Source organism: Parasteatoda tepidariorum, chromosome 5 (genome assembly GCF_043381705.1).
Source record: "Parasteatoda tepidariorum isolate YZ-2023 chromosome 5, CAS_Ptep_4.0, whole genome shotgun sequence".
NCBI classification, from domain to species: Eukaryota; Metazoa; Arthropoda; class Arachnida; order Araneae; family Theridiidae; genus Parasteatoda; species Parasteatoda tepidariorum.
In genome coordinates, this window is record NC_092208.1 from 86986733 (window position 1) to 87010954 (window position 24222).

Genomic DNA, 24222 nt, shown 5'->3' on the forward strand with positions numbered 1-24222 from the left:
TGCGAATATGAAACACAAAAAAGCAAATTATGAACTTTATTGTATTGTTCTTTTATTATTTAGTTGTAGTAGTTAATTTACGTCGCACTAGAGCTGCACAATGGGCTATTGGTGACGGTCTGGGAAACATCCCTGAGGATGATCCGAAGACAAGCCATCACAATTTTGATCCTCTACAGAGGGGATGGCACCCCTTCTTCAGTAGCCCAATGACCTGCACGCGAAGTCGAGCACTTTACGGTAGAGCAGTTTAACGAGGACCAATACCGCACACCCTCGGTCCCTACGCAGACTGATCCAAGTGGTCACCCACCAGCACACTGACCGCAGTCAGTGATGCTTGACTTCGGTGATCTGTTGGGAACCGTGTCTTAGCGATCAGTCCATTGCGGGACAGTTACTTAAATGCAATTACATCTTTGTAATAAGAAAAAATAAAATTATTTATTTAAAGGCAAGGACAGCATTTGGTTGCCATTAGGAAATCAGAATCTCCGTTTCTTCTAATCTTAAGCTAACTGTAATCTCAAGCTGCCTGATTTTTAGGTCATATCCGGTTAAAGTGAAGGCAGCGTCATCTACTGTACAAAATACAAACTAATGGGAAGCACAAGTCGCGGGGTACTCGATGCCAGCTGGCAACAATGAATGCTAAAACTTTTATATTTTCAATTTGGCTCCGACTCTGACTGGAACACTTGTTTTGATTTGCTGAATTAGAAAACAAACTCAAATTATTAATTGTCTTTCTATACAAATGAAAATTTCTCAAATGCTTTTTAATAGTTCAATTATAGGAATCATAAATGTTTACAGCTGTGGTTATGTTTTATAGTAATTACTGTGTTACAAATTATTTTCCAGTTGCGTCTAAGTATTAACCAAGATGATGTTCAGATTTACGGAAAAGTAAAGTATGTATCGGTTTTGGAAATAGTTTTTAAATTATATTCGAAGTTTTTTTCTTGTAAACGATTGCTGCGAAGCAAAAGAAAAAAAAAAACGTTTCATTACAACATGAATATTTTTCAAACTTATGAATAAAATTATTTGATATTGCTTCATTAATATGTTTCAAATTTATTGTTGAATTTCGTGAATTGTATGCATTGCTGTATGCTTGTTGTTTCTTAACATTTGGAATAATAAGTCGTAGTAATAAAGTCCTTTTTATTATTTTTGGTTGGACTTGGTATTTATATATTACAGTATTTTAATGCAACCATACCTCTTAGACTTGTGCACTCATGCAGCTTACAAGTATTGTCATAAGGAAATAGCATGAACTTTTAAAGGATATCATAAAAAGGGAGAGTGAACAATTTGCTAAAGGTATAACATTTCTAGTTATAGCTTGTGAATACTTTAGTATTATAATTTATTGCCTCAACTACAATCGCCATGGGGCCAAATAGATTATAAACAAGTAAATTAGGGGGAAAAAAAAGACATGCAGAGATTTACCCAGGGAGGGGAGGTTATGAGTAATACTCTATGAATTGGCCCCTTTCTATGTTTCTTTTTCAGTTTCTCTCCGGCTGCTGTTCGAAGGTATCAAAGACTTCGCAATTATTCTGTCACAGATCACTATATGTAAAACTTCCCTTTTTGCTCGGTATTTATTCATTAGATCTTGCCCGTGGGTCCTTCCATGTTTAATCAACCAGAAAATTAAGGATTTGACATACATAATCTTAGAATTTGATGAAACTTTATAATTATTATTATTTATGCAACAAAACACACGTACAAAAGTTTTTATACTTATTTCGAATAGTTTTTACTTTACAAGCCGGTAAAGTTTTTGGAGTTTCTGTTGATCATGCCATTCGCGTGTAGGGTGCCATCCCCTTTGCAGAGGATCAAAATTGTGATGGCATGTCTTCAGATCGTCCGCAGGGATGTTTCCCAGACCGTCGCCAATAGCCCATTGTGCAGCTCTAGTGCGACGTAAATGAACTACAATTGTTGATCATGCCAAAAAAACACAATTTTTTCTTTTTGTGGAAAATTAATAGTTATTTTTTGTTCATCAATAATTTTTTGTAATTTTTTTAAATATCCTTTAATATGTAAACAACCTTAAAAAAATAAAATTAAACTGGTAAGATATAATTATATAATTAACAGGTAATCCATAATGGATTATCTGTTAATTATATCCATTATTAAAAAGATGTTTCTGAAATGTTATCTAGGAACTTCATTTTTCATGCTATGTGTAATAACTTCAAAAAGGAAGAAGATAATTGTAAATTTTTTTTTATTTGTGAGCTAGAAACTTAGTTCTAAAATTTAAAAAAATAAAATTTATGACTTTTGTTCCTTTTCATTATTTTTCTTTACTTCATGAGTAAAATTTTCTTACAAGCACATTTTTTTAAAAAAAAAGTTTTTTTGAAGTTTAAAATAAAGTAAAATTATGTAAATTAGGTTTAATTAAGTTGAAAAGGTATAAAATTAAAAAAAAACAAATTAAAAAATAATGTAGGAAAAATGTAATTAAAGTAGTAAGTATGTATGCATGGCTTGATAAAAATTTCTTAGTAACTTTTTTAAATGAAGTATAAAGTCTCACACAAATATTTTCGGAAGATTAAAAATTAATAATCTTTTTGGTTTCTTGTCATTTTATTTTATGTAATACACAGAGAAATGTAAAATTAAGTTTTAAATAAAATTAAAAATAAACACACCTTCTCTTAAAACTATTAAATGTAAATACTATTATGAATTTCAAATTGAACTAAATTTTTTAAGTAAAATTCAATGAAATATTGACATATAATAACATTTACGAAATATATAACAATTAGTAAATAACATTTCACAAAATTTACTTGAATACATAAATACTTACCATTTTAATTATATTTTTACTAGATTGTTTACACATTATAGTACATTAAAAAAAGTTATCAAAATTTGCTGCTAAGCAAAAATTTTTTAATTTATTTTCTATAAAAAGACAGATTTCGCTTCAATGATGCAATCAACAGAAATTTTGAAATTTCAAAAACTTTAACAGCCCATAAAAATAAAACATTTTGAGATAAAAAAAAATTATATCATTGGAGAAAAATAATCAATTTGCATAAAAGGAATAAATTTACCAAGTTTCCATCAAAATTTGAGATTATGAGTGTTGCAGGGCTAAAGAGAATAGAACGACTAGTTCACTCCTTTAATGAAACTCTCGCCGCGCCAAACCTCTGATTTTCACCTGTGACGTCACGATGGCGCTAAGCTTGAGCTTTTACTTTTAAAGCGAATTGTTCGGTCTAACTAGCTTTACCTAATATTGGATCATTCATTTTTGTGACATATTCCAAGACATTCTTTATTTCCTATAATGATTTTTCTCAGTTTTGTGAAGTGAATTACAAAAATTTAGAATTATTTATTAAATGCCAGTTTGTGCGATTGCAACTTACAAAAATTCTGATAGAAACACAAAAGGAAAAAATATAATTTTCCATGTGTTCCCTAAAGTAAATGAACAACTATGTAAAGAATGGCTTCAACATTGCAAACTAAATGACCCAGTTAATATTAAATATGAACGAATATGCAATAAGCATTTCTTAAAAACAAGATTATGAAGATGTTGTGAGAAATCGTTTGCCGGGATTTCCGATTAGAATGATTTTAAAATTGCTCTAATTCTACCAAGTGCTCTCTTATCTAAGGGAGGACTAATTGTTCCATCAGCAGCATGGATGGAAGTGTGTCAGGAATTAGAGAACATTTTTCAAAAGTCTGCATGGGACAGAAAATCAAAAAGTGTCATCAAAGAATTTATAAGTGAATTCGAGGGACGATATCCCGCAGTCAATAAAACAGCAATATGCTTATTTTGCATTTCAGAACTTTTATAAGAATTTGCCATCTAAATTGAAACCATCCAGCTATTTCAACAAAAAAAAAGGCAGACGAAAAAATCAAAAAATAAATAAGTCAAAGAAAATAAAAACTTAAATGAAAAGTATAGATAATTAATAGTTAAAATTCTCCTAGTTTCATAACATAGTTTTTAAAGTAGTTATTTTAGATATTTATTTTTTTTAAAATTATAATATTATTTTTTTAATATAATTATATTCTTTTAAATTTAAATATCTATAAACAATTGTAAAATTTCTAATATTTTTATGAACCTAAATTATTATTTTGTTCGAATAATTAGTGTTTAAGGTTGTTTCCTAATGATTAAGTATAAACAAATTACCATTAGCAGCATAATTTAAAATCAAATTTAACCTAACTTTACAAATTATTGTTATCGAACAATATGTAGTTAAAAAAGTGTCAATATATGCATTGAATTTTTTTTTAATAATAAAAGTTAAAACTGAAAATTTTAAAATCATTAGCATCATTTACGACAACTACTAAAATATTTTTATTAGTTTAAAATGTTATTTAGTTTAATATGTTGGCCAAGAAATTTTTTTAAAACTATGTTTTTGAAAGGAAATAATATGTTAATCAGAGCTCATTCTAGGCAGAAAAATGGGCAGGGTGCAAAAGTTTAAAAAAGGGGCATTATTATTCCAAAAAGGCCATAATTTCTTTCTATGGGCCTTGCACGTTCTCTTAAAAAACATTGTCAATTAGTAAAATAATTTTTTTTAATTTTACTAAAAGTAGCAAAGCAATCATATTAATTACTAATTTTTATTAATAAATTAACATACATATCAAGTTAATGGGCTAATTATCTTAGTAATTTATTTAAAATGCATGATATATTAATAAAATAATAAATGTATGTTTTTAAGTGTCTGTAGTTATGATTTAATAATTATGATTTAATGATAGTGGAAGTAACTGCAAACTTTAGAAGATAAGTGCAATAAGGGGGTGTGATGGCTATTTTTCCTTTCCCATATAAATCTTATGTATTGACAGCAACGACAAACTAAATAAAAAGCGTTGAAAAGTTTAAGAAATCCATTGTAGAGTTTGGTGGAAAAATAAAGAAGGGTTGAGGAAAGAAAGGGTATGGACTCTATTACATAAGGGGCAACAGGGTGGATTCTTTTGACTAAAAAGGCAGCAGGGTGCTGCGCCCTGTTTACCCTGCCTAGAATGAGCTCTGTGTTAATTGCATAAAGTTTGAAAGCTAATATCAAGAAAAAGTCGAACTTATTTTTACAGAGAGAATGATACAAAGTTTTCATAATATCTTTGCTTGCTATCTCCGAGATCTGTGTGCAGCGTGACGTCATGACAAGGGAAATCGTATTTCAGCTCTAGGAGCAGAATGAACTAGCCCTTCTATTCTCTTTATCCCTGTGAGTGTTGTGCCCTAATGTTATTCAACATGTTACAAGAGGTGGTATTGAGCTACAAAACATTTTGGGGATGTTTCTGTATCTGTTTGCGCCTACTGTCTTTACCAAGAGCTAAAACATTACTTAACTTGCAAAAATTGCAGAAAAAGAAATTTATTTAGTTGTTTGCCCTTTGGTGGCTACAAGTTATACCTTTTGAATAAGTTTAATTCTTTAACGTTCCTTTTTAGTTTCTTGTAGACTATAAGTTTGCAAAATTGGCAATCATTTTAATACAGATACTAATGCAGATATTTTTCCAATTTTTTATTTTTATTGGAAGTATATCTATCTGATAGTTTGGAAATTCTTAGGGATGTGCAAGAGTTAGACTTAGAGGTTGGGCAGCTCCGAGGAGCAAGGCACATTGACCAAAGATCTATTGTACCCAAACCCTAGATAATGACTAGTGGAAAAGCTTTATAGTTGAGACAAAGTTCAGACAAGAATATCCTGTTGATGTGCAAGACTTAGAAGTGTCAATGTTTAAGAGATGGATTGAAAATCACTGTCTTTGATACAATCTGAGTTAATTCTTATAAATTAATTTATTTTTGGGCAAAGAATATTTTTAAATCTCTAAAAATTTGAAGTTTTATGTTTAAAATGCCGATCATTTGGTCACCAGAAGTGCTTATTTATATCAAAATATTAATATCTTTTTTATTCTTAAATAGATGCAGACATGGAGCATATGTTTCAAGCATTTACTTCTACTTCCACTGTTCCACCGGAATCTAAACTCCAAACTTACTTAAGTGTATGAATTTTCTTTTTTTTTTATCTACTTGCAACTATTTTATTCTTCTTTAATTTTCAATTTAATGATCGAATTGTCTTATACCAGCGTGCAATCATAATGGTTGTAAAGGATCACTTTAAATATAATAGTTTAATAAATTAATTTTAAGTGATTAAACAGGACACATAATTTCTTTGCATCTGCGGAGCTAAAGCAAAGCTGCTTTCACAAATTTTTTGAATTTCATAAGACTGCCAGAAATTGATCAGCCCTCCTCCTCACAAAATTACCTGTTCACAATCTGCAGAGCAATATATGGTGCGTTAACTTAAACAGCAATGGCACGCCCGGAAAAATCATTCTAATGGGGGGGGGGGAGTCAAAATTTATAATCTTTTCAATTTCTTTCCTGGGGTGTGTTCTTAATTGACTTGTACAGTCTAGAATATCGGTGTATCCATGGTTTGAAATAAAGTGTGGGGTTGTAGGGTAGATCATGGGAGAGTTTTTTTAATTATCTGAGCTCTGCATTTGGAAACTCCTGTAGCTAACTTTTCGAACAAATGGAAGCTGTGGAAGATGAAAAATCATGTTTTCTTTTCCTAGGGTTATTTTAAATCTGAGGTCATGAACTCAAGTAATTTTTGCAGCTTACCCTTTTCTCTGAATTGTGAGCTTTGTATATTTAGTTGATGTACTTACATACTACTGTTTTATTTTGTGAGTGTATGCTTGTGCCCTCGGGGAATGAGGGTTTTGTTAGATAAATCTTCGTTTTTACTTTCTTTTTTGTTTTTACCGTTTTTTTGTTGTTGAAGAAATTTGTAAAAAACCAAAAAACCTGAAAATAGAAATTCAAAAAGTTATGTGCAAAAACAGTTTTTAAATAACTGAAAAAATACCTGAATTTTGTATTTATCTATAGAATGTTATCAATGCTTTAAATAAAATATCGATACAAGATTTTGTTTATTAAAATTGTGTGATTTTAAATCGCGTGAATACTTATCTCGATGTTTGATTTTAAAATCGCACTGATATATCTCCATGTTTGATTTTAAAATAGCTTGAATACGAATCTCGATGTTTGATTTTCGAATTGTTTGATTACAAATCTTGAAATGGCTAAAATTCGAAACACGATGTACGATCTTAAATCATGTAATTACTAATCGCTATGTGTGATTTTAAATCTTGAATGTTATTTGAAATTGTGTTTACATAGGTAGGAAAAAACATGAAAATAAATATTTTTTCTTAGAAATTCAGAAAAGACGACCTTATTTTGAAAAGGTGGATTTTTTTTACTATATTGAAAAAAGAAAAAAAAACTAACCCCTGATATCAACATCCCTGAAAGTTAAATGCAATGATATAATCACAAAAAATAATTCACCTACTTGATGCAGAGAAAAAAATTCTTTCAATCTCTGCCAGATTGACCAGGGTGTTAGGATAAGGGAATTTCAACTGTTTTTTTCTTTCTTTTAAGTAATACTAAAATATTTTCCATGATGATGCTCAATTTTCCATGCGTTCGTGTGCATTATACTTATCTGGCTTGGTGATACCACATTATGCAAAGAACTCTATCAATCGAACATTTATACATGTTTGTAAGTAGGGACCTAACAACTGTCAGATGATGCCAAGTTTACTATCTATCTGCTATCTAGATGAATGTTTGAATCTGTAAAGAAAGTTTCTTGTTTTCCCCACAATCTTCTGTGCAATCATATTTGTGAGTCACACACGAGGTGCCACTTTTCTCCAGTTATCTCTTGGTGAAGTTTTAAAAGGTGGACCAATTTAACCAACATACTGAAAGCTTTTGTTCTTGATTGTCTACCACTCCATAAAATATTTTCCAAAAAGCATAGTAGTTTGCAGCCCTGCAAAGTGTGGCATAGTTGTCTGTAAACTTGATTTGATGTGTGCTCTTCAGGAAAATGTTGACACTACTCGTTGACAGCTACTTTTTCTATACAGTGTCAGTATTCTCCTTAAGTGTCTGTTTAAGGGCGGCCCACCCTGCCTACCTGCCCTTTGGACCCAATAAATGCACCCTCTTTGCCCTTTTTGTAAAAATAAGCTGCCATCCCTTCCTTTTTATTCATGTTCCATTTTAAAAAACATTAATTCGCTGTTTAAATTATAATTACAATCTGGTAAAATTATCTGTGTTTATAGGTTTAATTCTGATTTCTATTGCAAGTATTTACTTTGTTAGGATAATTCTGAACTGGTTACATTTTTATGAGTATCTTTTTACGTCGAGATATTGATAAATTTTAAAACTATTTTTTTAACAACTACATTTTTCTTTTAAAAGAAATAAAAGAATGCACCTTTAAGTGTTCATTTCCTCTTAATTTTCAGTTTAAATTATCGAAAAAAAGCTTTTAAGTTATTTTTTGTCATTTTTGTTAACTTTTTTTGAAAAAAATTTGTGCACAGTTATTGTCTTTTATAATCTACAAATTTTTACCTTAATATGATAATGAGATAGAATTACAGTTATTTTTTGTCATTTTTTGTTAACTTTTTTTGAAAAAAATTTGTGCACAGTTATTGTCTTTTATAATCTACAAATTTTTACCTTAATATGATAATGAGATAGAATTACTTTTTAAAAATGCACGTAAAATATTATTAGAGAGTAATTTAAAAATTATTGAGGGTAAAATTCAGTTATATAATATTACACATTTTTATAAATTTTTAAAGTGTTAAGTGAGTGCCCTTCTTAGAGAGGAAGCGCCCCTTTTTATTTCTAAGGAGAACTCTGCAGTGTTGACCATTGACAGCAAATATGACTATGAATGTTCCATACTCATTTTTTTCCCCATTACAGATCACATTACAATGCTGTGTTATATTTTTCTTAGTACTACTTTACATTCTCTTTAAATGCTCTTATATGAACTGGTTAATCAGTTTTACACAATCTGTGAAGCTCTCCTTTTACCTCATTTTACATTTGTGTAGGATTATTGAATTCTGAACACTTCTTACTGTGGCTGCATGTAAATAACATACAGAAGAAAAGTGAGAAGAATTGTCAGGTGCCATGGTGTTCGGGGGTATACATTTTGTGATCATTGGGTTATGATATAAAACTAAAGCTGTTCGTAATTAGAAGGAAAAAAAAACAATTTGTTATCAATTAAATTTCTAAATGTCTAATTCAATTTCTTTTTGAATTTCAGTCTATGCCAGTAGAAGATGGAGCGTCCTATTATCCAGATGCTGCTGGTGGAAATGAAGCTATTGATTTAAGTGGAAAGGTGAAAATTTCTATTTGTTGTGTCATTTGCATATTTTGTTATATATAATCTTTTTTTAGATTTTGGTGTTGTACAAGTGATACATTGTTATTCGTCAACAAATCTCTCATCTTTATTCTATTCATCATTTTTTATCTACATTGCACACCTTAATTTGTGTGCATGTGTAAATTTGATTAATCACAAGCGACATGGTAGAGTAGAAATTTAAAACAACAGAATGAGGAAATTCTAAACATCCTGTATGAATTCTGATATACCTGATTTCTTACTGTTAATTTGAAATCTTTATTATGTATATATTTCAAGCCTTAATAAGCTATATTTTAATAGGCAATATCCATGATTTTAATTTATTTTAGAGTAAAAGAGGTAGCAGAATTTTATTGCAACAAAAGGATCTTATAAATAATAAAAGCAAATTTAAACTGCCCCTTGAAATTGTAGCCTCTGCCTAGTTTAGTATGTGATGATCCTGTGTATGATTTCTCCACTTTTTTGCATTGTGGTGATTTAATTTCCATAATCTGCTGCACACTCCTTGCTGACAATTGTTAACCCCTCCGAATAGTTGCAATACATGTGCTTGCACTCCCAATAGCTTACTTAACTTAATACTTAAACACAGTTTAGTTTTTTCATCTTTAAGCAATAGACTCTTACTTAGTTCAAAACACTGTTTTGGCATTAAGAATTTTGTGAAACGTAAAAAAAACCATCGAGAAAACGGCCAAAAAGAAATATGAAGAATTTGAATAGTTTACTAGCAGTTTATCTATGCAATTTAATTTGAATAATAATATTAACATTAAAGCTACTTCATCTCCTTTTTTTAAACTAGAAAATAATAACAAAAGCAACATTTAGAAAAAAAATTAATAAATTTTTTGAGAAATTAAAATAACTACAGTTTTTCAATGTACATGAGTACAGTAAAACCTAGTTACATAATTCTTAAAATGTTGTAATCAATTTTTTTAATACTACAATATTATGAAATCACATAACAGTGCAAAAACTTCATAACATTGTTAGCACTGTGTAACAAGTCTAGTCATATAATGCAAACACAAGTGCTGCATTATATGACTAGAAATCATGTATTGATTTCCCAATTACAAATAGTGTGCTAATTTTCATAATCAAATACTGTTAAGTATGAATGCTCAAACCAGCTATCAAGTAACATGGATACATTTTTAAAATTCTAGAATAATAATAAAACTTGATTTTTTTTAACTAAATAAAACTTGATTTTTTTAATTAGATTAAAAAATTTTAAACTTCTAGCACTGTATTAAATTTAAGCTATTCTTAGAATATCATTAGTATTTAACAATTTTATTGGTCTTTTGTAATTACTTTCATTTCACCTAGTTATTTCCTGTTTTTTTCCAGTTTCTTCCAGTGTCCAGCAATAAATTTCTTCTGGGTGAAATGTCAAGTTTATTTAGATCTTAATTCAATAAGAAAATGCATGATATTTGTACTAAAAATATAGAAAGTTGTTGCTTTATTTTCAGGAGTTTGGAAATGGCCTACTTAATCGCATGCCGCACAGCCTGAGCTCTCCTTCGTTTTCCCAGTTCTCTATGCAGTCTCCTCAGTTAGTTAGTACACCTTTTGGACATTTTGGCATAGGTATGTTTGCATTTTTTTATTGCACTCCTAATATAGTACATTGGTATAGAGGTCCTGTATCTTGTATAATGAGAGAGTTGTAGCATATGGGTAACAATTTATGAGTGACAGGGAATTAAAGAAAAGAAATTAAACGAAACTTCATATTTCTCTATCACTGCAATACCTGCAGCATGAGAAATGAAATTGCAATTCCATCTGTCCTTGTAAAAGAGATAGTTATTCTTGTGGTGACTCCAGGAGGGGCATTCATCAACGGCTTGAGGAGAAGAACATCCTTTGCACTACTGTTACATTCTTACCAGCCTTCTTTCACCTGCATTGTTAATTCTTTAGATAATTATTGATCCTGAAATAAAGAAATAGTTTGCTGCAAAAGATAAGAGGAAGGGTTTTGATTCCGTTATGAGCATAACGAATTGTACTCACAGCATATTCTCCCCAGCTAAAGTTTGCACGATATCCCAAGATAAATTCTGAAGGGCTGTTCATCAATGGCTTCTTCGGTTGAGGAGAAGAACATCCTTTGCACTACTGTTACATTCTTACCAACTGTTTTTCACGTGCATTGTTAATTCTTTAGATAATTATTGATCCTGAAATAAAGAAATAGTTTGCGACAAAAGATAAAAAGGGGAAGAGTTTTGAATCCATTGGGAGGACAGCACATTTTGCTCACAACGTACTGTTCCAAGATAAATTGTGCACGATGAATTGACACAAAACCAGTAAACTGTAGGACTATAACACTTGGTTTTAAGTCATGCATTAACTTTGACTTTTATAATATTTTGTCATTAATTCATATAAAGTTAGAGAAAATACTTATTTTTTTTTTAGTGTGATAAGATGTGTGAGAACCTTGTTTAAGCCATGATTCTAAGAGTTAAGAAAAAATTTTTTTCATCTAAAACCTTTGAATCCCAATTAGTAGCTCACTGAGCTTGCAATGTTTAAGTTTTATTCTTATTCTTTGCTTTGTTTGTGATGCTTTGCTGATGATGTTTTCAGCAGCTGACATGAATAGTCGCTTGTCCAGATGCTCTCCGCAGCAATCCCCACTTCTCAGTAAAAGAACTTGCTCTCCAGGTCCATCTTCTGTTGCCAGCCCTTCCCATGAGCAATACATGACTCCAACAAGCTCCAACTTGATTCAAGTAAATATCTTCTCATTTGGTTTTTAAGCGTTTTAATTGGGGGTTATGATTCAGTATGACCTTGAAAATCTGCTCTTTAAAATGGACAATTCTTTTCTACTTGTAATGAGAAAAATCCAAACTAAATTTTGAACTAGAGACAAGATGTGGTGAATTGCGTTTGGTTATAATGCCATTTTGAAATAATTTTTTTAAAACAAAAAATTTTATTCATTGCAAAAACTGCCACATGCTTAAAAAGAAACCAAGATTTTAAAAAGTCCATAGCAATTAATCAGGTACTGCTGAAAAAATGATCTACAAGTCCTTGTGAATTAACAATAGTCTGTTAAAAATATTGAGGCTTTAAAGACCATAAAATCTAATTAACAAACTGTTCAAAAGGTGATTGACAAGACTAATTTACTGATAAATCATAGACTAATTTAATGATTCATGCACATAAAAAATGTACTCAATTGTGACATTTAAATTCGTGTTATATTAAAATCAAGATTTTAAGGGATATATTATGGTAAATTCTAAAAATAATGTGAAAATCCATAGAATAAGTGCTAAAAAAAACAACAGTAAAAACCATGTTTATTTATGATAGAACCAAAAGGCTTTTCCCCCACATTTTGGGCCGTAACTTTGACATCTCTGTTTGTTTATATCAAATATCTAAAGTACCGTAATTTCGGAAATCAGGATCAGGACTTTTCAAGGTTATACTGCAATGTCAAATCAAACACAAACATTTCTTGAAAAATCTTATCTTAGACAGATTTAGTTTTTTATTCTTAAAGTAATGTGGTAGTTATTCGTAGTTATTCTTAATAATATAATATCCATCAAAGTAATAAAAAGATTTGATATTTTTATCTGCCATATGTCTGGAACTATTTGCCTAAATTAAATATTTCTTTGCTCAAAGTTAATTCCATGAAAATTTTCATTGATTGATATTTATTAAGAGTAGAAGTTAAAAAAAATGTTGTCACTTGCCCAAAAGACCAGTAACTAAATATTACTAGTCGGTACACATTTTCATTGGTTCGCTGATATTTCTCTGTTACTCTCTATATTTTTTAAAGTTTAGATGAATTTAAATAAAAATTTACAATCCGGAAAATGTGTTATGTTCTCAATTATGATGAAATTTACTATTTTGCGACAAAAACACTGACTCTAATACAAAACCGAAACAACATTCCCATACCATTCGTTAACATTGATTATTTGTCCAACGGACCACTGATGGTTTATTTTATGGTAATCTGAATCAGAATTGAATGTTGTTTAACTGACGTTAATTTTTAACCCTGTTTATATAATTTATTGTTACAGATGAAAACATTTTTGAACAATTATGCTTTTTTTTATATATTGAAACCCACAGAATGTAATAAATCTGTTGAATAAATTACAGTATAAAAATTGGTAGTCTTTAAATTAATAATAAGTTGGTTGAATGATGGGAATTCATGGGGTAAATATCGGAAAGTTAGAGTTGCTGTCGTGGATATTCATTGACTAAATTTCTTTTATGTACATTGATATCCATTTTCTGATTATGTAGCCTTTATTATGAGTTGTTACTATTGTTTTCTTTTTTGTAATTTCAATTTCATACTTATTTTTATGTTCCAATCTCATTCATCTTTGTTACATGGGGGACAAATGATGTATAACTATGCACTTTTGTATTAAAAAATATAGATTACTAATTTTAAAAGTTTTTACTTTGTCAGATACTTTTTAATTTATTGATTTCAGATTATAAAATTATTTAGATGTGAAGTTTTGCATCTTTATGCCCAATTTTTTTTGTACTTAATTTAATTTTAATAATTACAAAAAATATTAATAATGAATTGTCATTTTAAAATAATAAATAATAATTAAACGTTATTTTTTTGTTAGTTTTATAATTATGCTCTGAAAAATTAAAACATGCAATATATATGCATGTATATTATTTTTAATTACATGTAATTTTATTTACAATTCAGTTTTATATATACAGTGGAGCATCGTTTATACGACGATCACTTATACGACGTTTTAGTGTGGTACCAAATCATTCCTATTCATTTTAATGTAAAAATATATCGTTCATACGACGCGCAGAATCAGTTATACGTCGGTTTTTAGATTTTGTTTACGTTTATTTAATTTTTTATTTTTTCTTGTGTATTTTAAAAAAGGGCGGCATTTGCCAACATGAATGATACAGAAAAGGGTGTCAACAAGAATGCTTGGATGACGACCGTAATTTTTACTAGATGACTGAAAAAACTAGACAATGTTATGAAGAGCAAAAACGAAAAATTTTGCTATTCATCGACCAATGTCCAGCGCACCCAACGATACTAATTATTTTGGAAAATGTAAAAGTTCTCTTTTTCCCTCGAATTGCACAAGTGCGCTTCAGCCATTAGATTTGGCCGTGATTAGAAATTTAAAATTGCATCATAGAAAGCAGTAAGATCAACTCGCTATTCAAAGCATTGTAGAGACTAATAGCAAGAAAATATAATTAAAGGTAACATACATTCAAATTGCTCACTGCAATTTTTCTTCTTTGGTTATTTGTTTGTTTTGCTTTGTCTAATTTAGAAATTTATGTAAATCAACACGTTAAACATTAAAATGAACTGAAAACAGAGTTAGTTTCAGTTTTAGAAGTAAAAATCGATTATACGACGTTATCGTTTATACGACGTTTTACGGTGGTCCCTTCGGCGTCGTATAAACGATGCTCCACTGTATATATATATATATATATTTTGTAAAAAGAAATTGCAATTTTCTGCACTTTCTATTATTTTTTTGTATTAGGACTTAAACTGAAGAGAATTAAAGGAAGTCTTAAGCTTATATATTTATATGTAAAAAAATGAGAGAATAAATAAATTGAAATTTAAAATACAGTTTTTATATTAAAATCTAAATTTTTAAGGACATTTTTATAAAATATTAATTTTAAAAATTTTTACCAGTATTATCACAAAGACGTTGTCTTTGCGCTATAATAAGCACAAATATAAACCAGGCTATTCTCTCAGTAAAGTCATATGATGGTGAGACGCGAAATATGTATTGATATCAAAAACATTTTTTTGCTATTACTGAAAAATAAAGTATGTTGGAACTTGCTGCTTGCTGGAACTTGTTGACTCTATTTTAGTATAGGCATAGCCTCTTTTTTTAATTTTTACACTGGGGGAAGCATGAGTGGATGTGTTATGTGTCAAAAACGTATTTTTGTCGTGACCAGTATATGAAACTAGGTAGAATGACCCTTGCCTAATTAAAATTGCCAAAACCATCAAAAGCTGTCACAACTTTTGGATGATAGACACAAAATCCTAATGCACTTGAAGTTTTATATATATATATATATATATTTANTATTGCCTTAGTGTATACTAATCTAATGTATGAATTAAATACAGAGTTCTCTCCTCCGGAACGAAAATAGTCAGGGTGATTTCTCACAGAAAAGGGGATTTACTTAACGCCATAAAAATGTATCAAATTGTGTAATATTATGTAATAATTGAATTTGATCCTCAACAATTTTTAAATTACCCTCTCATATGATTTTGTGTCTGTATTTCAAAAAGTAATACTCACTCATTGTTGAAATAAGAGAAAAATTTGTAGTTTATAAAAGATAATTAAAGACATTCTAAAAGACAATCACGGTACACAAATTTTTTCAAGAAGTAAGCTAAAAAATGATTAATTGATAAACAACTTGCAAGTTTTTTTTCCTATAATTTAAACTAAAAATTATGAGACAATGAACATTTAAAGCTGCATTTTCTTTAAAAAGGGTATTTATTTAAAAAATAAACCAATTTAAAATTTAACATCACTTTAAAAATTCATTAATCCCTCACCCCCTGCAAAAAGAGAAAAGAAAAATTTAACCAGTGAAGAAAAATACTGACAAAATAAATATTTGTAATAGTAATCAGAATTAAATCAGTAATCACAAATAATTTTATCAGTGTTTAGTCATTATTTAATTAATGAATTAATTTTTTATGAAGGAATATGTACAAAAAGGCAATGTTTTCTGACAAAAATGTTTATGAATAACTTTGTGTATATTTATATATCAGGCAGTTTTCAACAATAACAAAGAATTTTCAGTTAAAATAATGTTTACTTTTCTGTTATTGTTTTTAAAATTTTTTTTAAATTTTTTATTTTTAAAATTTTTTAAAATTTTTTTTTTATTAAGATAGCTTTAAGATATTCAGTGAAACTGAAAATGTTTTGCATTTTATATTGAATTATTACATTAAAATGCAACATAAAAAGCGCAGCATTTTCGATTTCATTGAATGCATTTATATCATTGAGTATATTTTTATTACGAAGAAATAATAAGACAAACATCCCAATAATACAATGAAAAACAATGTAAAATTAATTAATCTGTGGTTTTTAAATATTTTGACCAAAACTTGTATTATTACACTTCTTGTCAATCCCTTGTCATATACTGTCACAGTTTCATGAAATGCTTCTTTTCCTCCAAGCGTGACATCATTTGCTGGTTTTTATCCATGGTCAAAAACTGACCACTTTGGGAGAGAGTAAAAATTATTGTGTCAAGTATATATTTAAATTATTCTAGTTATTAACAATGTAGGTTCTTAAAATATTTTGATAGGAGTCTGTAGGAGGCACGACTTATTTTTACTCTCAAGAAGAGACTTCAGATATATCGCCACTTATTTTACCTGATATGCATCTTTATCCTGGAAATCCATCCCACATAGAGCACATGCGATTAAAAGCAAACGCTCCCTCATTCTTCCTGCCTGATGAACTACGAATGGTAATTTCTTTCTTGTATTTTATTATTTTGAACTGTCAATTAATATTTTTAAATACATCTACATTTTATCATATATGTATTAGACTGAATGTAGACTGATGTATGTAATGACTAAATGTATTATATGTGACGCATTCAGCCTAATACACATTATATTGTATGTAACACATTTAGTCTTACACATTTATTCTAATAAGTCTGTCTTAAAGTTGCCATCGATAAAATGTGCTGTTTCCAAGCAACAATATTAAGTGGTTACTCTAAATTGGAGTTTATCAAACCAGAGCACTAAGTGCTCCTCATAGACTATTTCCAAATAGTCTGCAAAGAGCCACAGTGCCCAGGGAATAGAGCGTTCGCTTTCCAATGAGGTGAACCAGGTTCGAATTCTGCACCCGTCATGCACCGACCACAGTGCTGACGTAAAATATATACTCAGTGGTAAACGGATCATGGGTTAGAGGCCTTACCGTCAGGCTAACCGTGGGAGGTTTTTGTGGTTTTCCTTTCCATGTATGCAGCTTAGTTCCATTAATAAGTCCTTCACGAAGGCAAATTTCTCCCAATACTTGATCCACGAGTTCCCTTGTCTTGGGCTCAAAATTACAAGACTACAGAGTTGAACATCAGTAGTCATACACCCAAAATTAGGTTGGCTGTTCAACAACTGTTATGAAATAAAAAAAAAAAAAAATAGTTTGCAAAAGGTTGGGCAGGTGTAGAATAAAAAGAAAAAATTAAATTTTTCACACACCTTCTGAAGTATTTTGTATCTTTTTGCAGAAAATATTGAAAATTTTAAAAGTGGCATCAACAATTTGATCCCCCTAGAAACTTTATGTTGTTGGCATAAAAAAAGTCAGAGCAATTTGTGCCTGTAAAAATAAATTTTTCCTTGTTCTATGCAGATTGTTATCTGAATATGTAACTTTTGTTTATTTTTTAGGATATTTTGCATCGTCATCAGCTTACTCTTGCTGAAGCCAACCCTGAGCAACATACAGGTTTTTTTTAAAAAAAAATTTATATTTCTTCTTTTGTTCTTTATTTGTTTGTATTTAAGTTTATTGTTACAGTTGTTAACATAAATGACCGAAATCAAGAGAATGTCGACTTTCGCCGGCGAATTTCAACAATCAGCCGCTTTGGTGAATGTCCAGAATATTTGTTATATCCGATTTGATATTGATTTATTCGTTGATATTATTATTTTTTAATATCTGCTGAGGATAGATTAGGAGAAACATCAGTCTTCAGAGTACTGGTTAAATGCATACTGGGCAGTGGAACTTGACCTTAAAAAAACATTGATGTAGGCATATTGATGTACCGGGCAATGAAACTTAACTAAAGACCTAGTATATATTTCTGACATTTACCAAAGTGACTCTGTGATTGTCAACATTCACCAGTGGAAGTTAACAACCACCCATTTCTGTCATTCACAGTAACAGAGTCTTTTAATTAAGCACATTAATTATGTTTTAAGTACTGAGTTATTCAGCATAGATATAAAATATCTATGGCAGGGATGGCGAACCAATGGCACGCCACATAATATTTTGGGCACGCCACCGATCACGAAGTTCACTGTGAAGCAATTTACCAATTAAATTAAAATTCACGAAAACAAGCATAAAAAATAAACAATTATTAACAAAAAATTACAATTATTGCCAAAAAACAATTACTTACCATAAAAAACAAGCTAACAATAAATAACTAGCAAAAAAAAAAAAAAAATTAGAAGACCAGCTTAAAATAACATCTTACAACCTAATATAAGTTATTTGTCATCTAATCTGCGACAACAGAAGTAACACTGATGTTACTTTAAGTTGAATTACGCGTAACTTAGACATTGCGAAATGTATTCTTTTTCATAGTAAATAAAGAGTTTTGAGTTGATAGTATTTAGTGTTATTATTTTCCCAATAATCACGAAGTCAGAATTGTTTGACGGCACGTCTATGACCAAATTAAATTTTTTTTTAGAAAAAATGGCACGTTGGTGCATAAAGGTTCGCCACCCCTGATCTATGGGGATGGGAAGATAGAAGAGGAAAAATAGGAGGGGAAGTAGGGACATACACCCCTAGGCTTACTTCCCTATGCTGATTGGTTGCATTCAAACCCACACTTTTATTTTTCTAAATTCTCTTAATTTTATTTTAATTTTTTGTTTTCTATTAATGATTGTCAAAGGTTTATTGAAATAAGTGAACTAATGTATCATAGTTACAGATTGAGTGAATAACATACAGATCTCATTGTTTGAAAGAAACTTTTTGATAATTATTATTATAAAACATGAAATATTTTACTAGTGGTATCGATTCAACTACAGGCGGGCCGTAATAGGAAAACGCCAATGTACACTGTTATATCTGGTTGCTAATGCGATACTCAATCTCTGTGATGTGCTTTTCAATTTTATACTGAGTTTGCTGAATCACCCTGTACAATAAAAAGTTGCATAATAAATAGAGTAATTTTATAGTAATTATGTGATAGCTTACCTCTGGTGGTTAAGCAAAGATATTTACATTGCTTATTTTCCATGTTCTATGCTGTTAGTTAAATATCTTTGTGTTAAGGAAGTTAATTGCCTTATTCTGTCTTTCATTGTCATCAGAAATGAGAAAAATAACACTGCATGATAAGTAAAGTTTTATTTTTTTTCCCTTTTCTAAATATTATGGTTTCTGGGATCAACTGAACAAAGAAAAAAAGTGAAATATCTTAACTCAAGACGAAAAAATGGAGAATGATTCTTTACATTTTTTATTTGCATTGTTTTTGTTTCATTTTTGGAGAGAGATCATCAATTATTAGTCACTGACAAAACATTAAAATATCAAATTTTCTCTTTTAAATGATTTCTGTTGAAAAAAAGAAGACTTAAGCACAAAATAAAAGAAAATAATAGGCAGTGGTATGCTCTCATGATTTCTTTTTCCAATATTCATTTGTTTAAGGTCCTGTAGCATTGCTATACATATATTTTTTTATATTCAGACCTCGAAAGCTGTGATTATATTTTAGCCAAAGGACCAACGATGTGCCTCTTAAGCAAAATTTGAAATGAAATCTGCTTCTAGACTTTTCTTGCTTCTGTCTTTATAAAGATAATGATTAATTACATGGCTGTAAATATTTATCAAAATTAGAAAATTATACTCTGTTGAAGGAAATGTGATCAGCCTTCACAAATAAATCAAATTTTTTTTAGATGAGTGGAACAGAATAAAAGGAAGTTATATCTTATTTACTGACAATTTGAAAATAAAATATTTACAAAAAAATATAGATAAGGGAAAGAGAGAAACTTATATGTTGCTCTGATACTGATTGATTATAATATCATTTTTATTATATCTCGCTCTGATATTGATTTATTATTAACTTACAAATCAGCATTTGTTACGCATTCGTAGATGGCATTGTATTTTTTTATGACGGTATATTGTATTCAAAAAATTTTTTTGTTGAAAATAATGATAAAAATACCATTTTCAGAGCTAACAATTTTATATTGGTTCACATTTCAAAATATACTTTAATAAACATCTATTTTTTAATCAATCCACAGTAATTGCAGATTTGTTAAAAAATGAAATCACAGTATGGGCCATACTGGCGGATACGCCACCTCGCATGATAATTTAAAGTTTAAATATGGATAGGCTTTCGTCTATCAATGGAAAATGGTATGTAATGGTACTAGATCAGCATAAGTTTTATTTAGAATTATTATTATGTTTTTGACATGTATATGATACTAAAATAAATAACTTTTTTTTAAAACTGAAATTTGAACTAAATTACTATTTTATTTCATCCAATTATCTCCTAAAACAAAATTTCTTTTATGACGAGAATATTTTTCTAAAGAAAATGTGATAATGTAAAAAGATATGTATCAAAATTTTAATAATATAAAATTGTTGTTTTATACATTTACAAGAGAAGTTTTAATTAATTTTGTTTAGATCTTCCTGCTGAAGTAGATGCTTACCACAAATTATGCCCTCTTGAACCACCCATTGGTGACAGCCCTATAAAATCTTCCACTTTTGGATATGTTACATCAGTGTATAAGGCGGCTCATATTAAAACTGGAGTTTATTACTGTATGAGACGAATTCATGGTATGTTTGGCTGCTCCTTTGTACTTTCTTCTAATCATTAAGTATTTGAAACCTCACCAAATTTACTGATTTCTGCACCTTATTAAGTTTAACATCTAAACTTAAACTTTTTAGTTAGGTAAGAAGCTTTGTTTTAATCATAACTTATGTCAATCACATGAATTTATGTAATGGGGAAGCGACTTGGTGTGGGTATCTTGATCCTGATTGGTAGTTGAAACGTGCCTTTGTTTACGTTAGCAATTGTTCTTTCCATTCTATTTTGAGTAACTTCAGCAGTCAAATATCAGTTCTCTTAAGTGGCACATACTATATTCATACACAAAGATTTCAATTATTTCACCATATATTTCATACTTAACAGAAAGACAAGCACGAAGCCATGTAGAACATAAACAAACTAATTATGAATCGAAGTTGCCAGGTACAAATTACAAAAATATATCCATAAAATACATAAATAATAAATCTAAGTTAGGTAAAATATGTAGACAAGAAAGAATTATAGTTCAACAAATTCGACGTGTGATACCGCACTGTATTTAATTAACTTTACCCTAATTAACATTCTAACTTATGTAGAGAAACTTAGCTCCACTTTTACACTACATTTTGCTTATAAACGATCAGCTGACGCTGTTTGTTACATGTGTGGGTATGAGTTATCTTCTTGAAGTGTAAATGCCAAATTGTAAAAATTGGCACTACACAGAGGTCTCAAAAGCTTAACATCAAACTTTAATAGGAAGTAGGACATATTTTAATGATTGTTGTTGTAGTTCATTTACATCGCACTAGAGCTCCACAATGGGCTATTGGTGACGGTCTGAGAAACATCCCTGAGGATGATTGAGAATTGCACAGCAATTCATAAACCAAAAATGTCACTGTGCCGTGTTCTGCATCCAACTACCGCATTGCTGCAGTGCACATAGTAGCTCCACCTTGGTGTTGTTAGGTTCTATTTTCACTGCCTAGCTTTAGTTGAGTTCAGTTTTTTAGATTTTCCTCCTTAGGTTAGAAAATAATATTGATGATCATGCTTTTTGCAGGTTTCAGAGTTTCAAATACAAAATGTATCTCCATAATCGAAACTTGGAAAAAACTTCAACATTCAAACTTAGTGCATCTGAGAGAAGTTTTTACTACCAAAGCATTTGGAGACAATTGTAAGTTACCTGTCTCAATTTTTTTTGATTGTATTTTTTAAATGAAGATACATGTCTGTAAACTTAAGTCACTAAGTCAATTAAAAATTGTGTATTTTCCAATCCTTACAACAATACTTTTTCTTGCTTACATTTTGATGTACATGACTTTAAATTCACCCTATACTTGACAAAACTTATTATTTTTAAAAAGTCTCAAAAGCTTTGTTGGGTTGTTCGGAAAGTAATTTTGTTTTTTCCCAATGAATTACTTTATTATGTTTTTTCACAGCCAACTTCACACTGAAGCCATATAATAATTATATATTTTGACAGCTGATGTAGCAATGCTTGCTTGTGGAAAAGCTCAGTTTATTATATGCAGTAACATTTGGTTGGTGCCTTTTCAATTATGGAAAGTAAAAAGTAGCATTTTTGGCATATTTTACCTTTTTATTTTTGTAAATGTGAAAGAGCTGTTCAGGAAAAAAAATTATCCAATGTGTATGGAAAAGATGTGTTGAAAGCAAAACTTTTGCAAAATTTCAATCTGACAAATTTAATGAAGATACACCACATTCTGGATCACCAGTTGCAGCTGATGAAGTCCTTATAAAGGCATAAAATGATGCAAACTGGTGAATAACAGCTCATGAGATTACTTAGAGATTAAAAATAATGAATTAGACTGTTCATAATTTAAAACATCTAAGATTTAATCTTAAAGCTCATCATATGGGCTCCTCACTGTTCTTATGGAAGGAAATTTGTGTTGACGTCTGTGATATGTTTTTCAAAGGTAAAAAAAAAAAACAAAAACATTATTTACTTTTGATGTGCATCCTGGGATGAGAAATGTGCTGCCCACTTCAATTTCAACGCAAGAGTTCATGGAGCAAAAAAAGAAAAGAACAGACTCAAATTGCTTTGAGTTAGTTCATCTTTTTTGCTCCATGAACTCTTGAGTTAGAGATTGTCAAATGAGAAGAAAATAGAAGGTCAAAAATGACCTGGACCAGTTTTTCACCAGCAAAGAACAAAAGTTTTATGAGCATGGAATGATGCTACTGCCAGAAAGATGACAGAAGGTTATTCAATAAAAAATTTTTTCACTTCATGAAAATCTTCTTTCATTTTCATAAAAAAAATACTTTTTGATCAACCCAATAATTGAAAAATGTGCTTGCAATTAACAAGTGTGTAGAATACTAAATCTAAAAGGTTCTTTTATGACTCATTTTGATAGAAATTGCTTCAGCTTACTTTTAGTAGTGGATGAAAAATTTAGAGTTTTTAAACTCCTGCATTTATATATAAAAAACCATAAAAGCTTATAGATGTTTTTATTCCCGCAGCTATGATCTTTGTCCATGACTACCATCCAGGTGCTGATACCTTGATGAATCTTTATTTTAACCAACCATCATCTCAAGTGTTGAATGGTTATTTGCCTAATTTCTGCCCTGCTGAAGTAGAAGGATCTTCAAAACCTGGTAATGATTTGCCTTTAAATTAATATGTTTCTCACAAAAATAATCATTTTCTATTCTTCAATGTATGCTTGTTTTATGACATATTTTTTATTTTTGGGGTTATATGCAGGACCTGATGAAGAATGACGGGGGCCCCTGGTCGTTACTTTAAACGATATTACCTTTTGTTTAATAATGAAGTGCTTTTAAATTATTTATAACATAAGTAAATTATGATGCATTAGTAAATATTGAGCTTATATCTTTTTCTATTTTTGTTAGCTCATAATTCTAATTGATAATTCTTATTGATAAACACAAAACGAAATTATTGTAACATTTCGGGTACTACCAGAAATAAGGGGGCCCTAGGATTTAGCATCGCAGGTCTTATGATAAATCAGGCAATCTAAAATTATAAAATTATTGTGGGGATTGATAATGAATG

At 29.8% G+C, this 24222-nt stretch overlaps 1 protein-coding gene across 3 annotated transcripts in view; it reads left to right on the plus strand.

Annotated features, from left to right (window-relative positions):
* The first annotated feature begins 586 nt into the window (after positions 1-586).
* Positions 587-24222, plus strand: part of LOC107450479 (Poly(A) specific ribonuclease subunit PAN3) — a 40844-nt gene continuing 17208 nt past the window's right edge. Inside the window, exons 1-10 of one of the 3 annotated variants that reach the window (XM_016066280.3) lie at positions 587-914; positions 6014-6096; positions 9288-9365; positions 10889-11006; positions 12018-12163; positions 16836-17003; positions 17950-18007; positions 20996-21154; positions 22207-22323; positions 23658-23795. In XM_016066280.3, the coding sequence (XP_015921766.1) occupies positions 6022-6096; positions 9288-9365; positions 10889-11006; positions 12018-12163; positions 16836-17003; positions 17950-18007; positions 20996-21154; positions 22207-22323; positions 23658-23795 (1057 nt within the window). In that variant the 5' untranslated portion in view covers positions 587-914; positions 6014-6021. The remainder of the gene's footprint in view (positions 915-6013; positions 6097-9287; positions 9366-10888; positions 11007-12017; positions 12164-16835; positions 17004-17949; positions 18008-20995; positions 21155-22206; positions 22324-23657; positions 23796-24222) is intronic. The other 2 variants (XM_043044454.2, XM_016066281.3) reach the window with 2 other exon arrangements.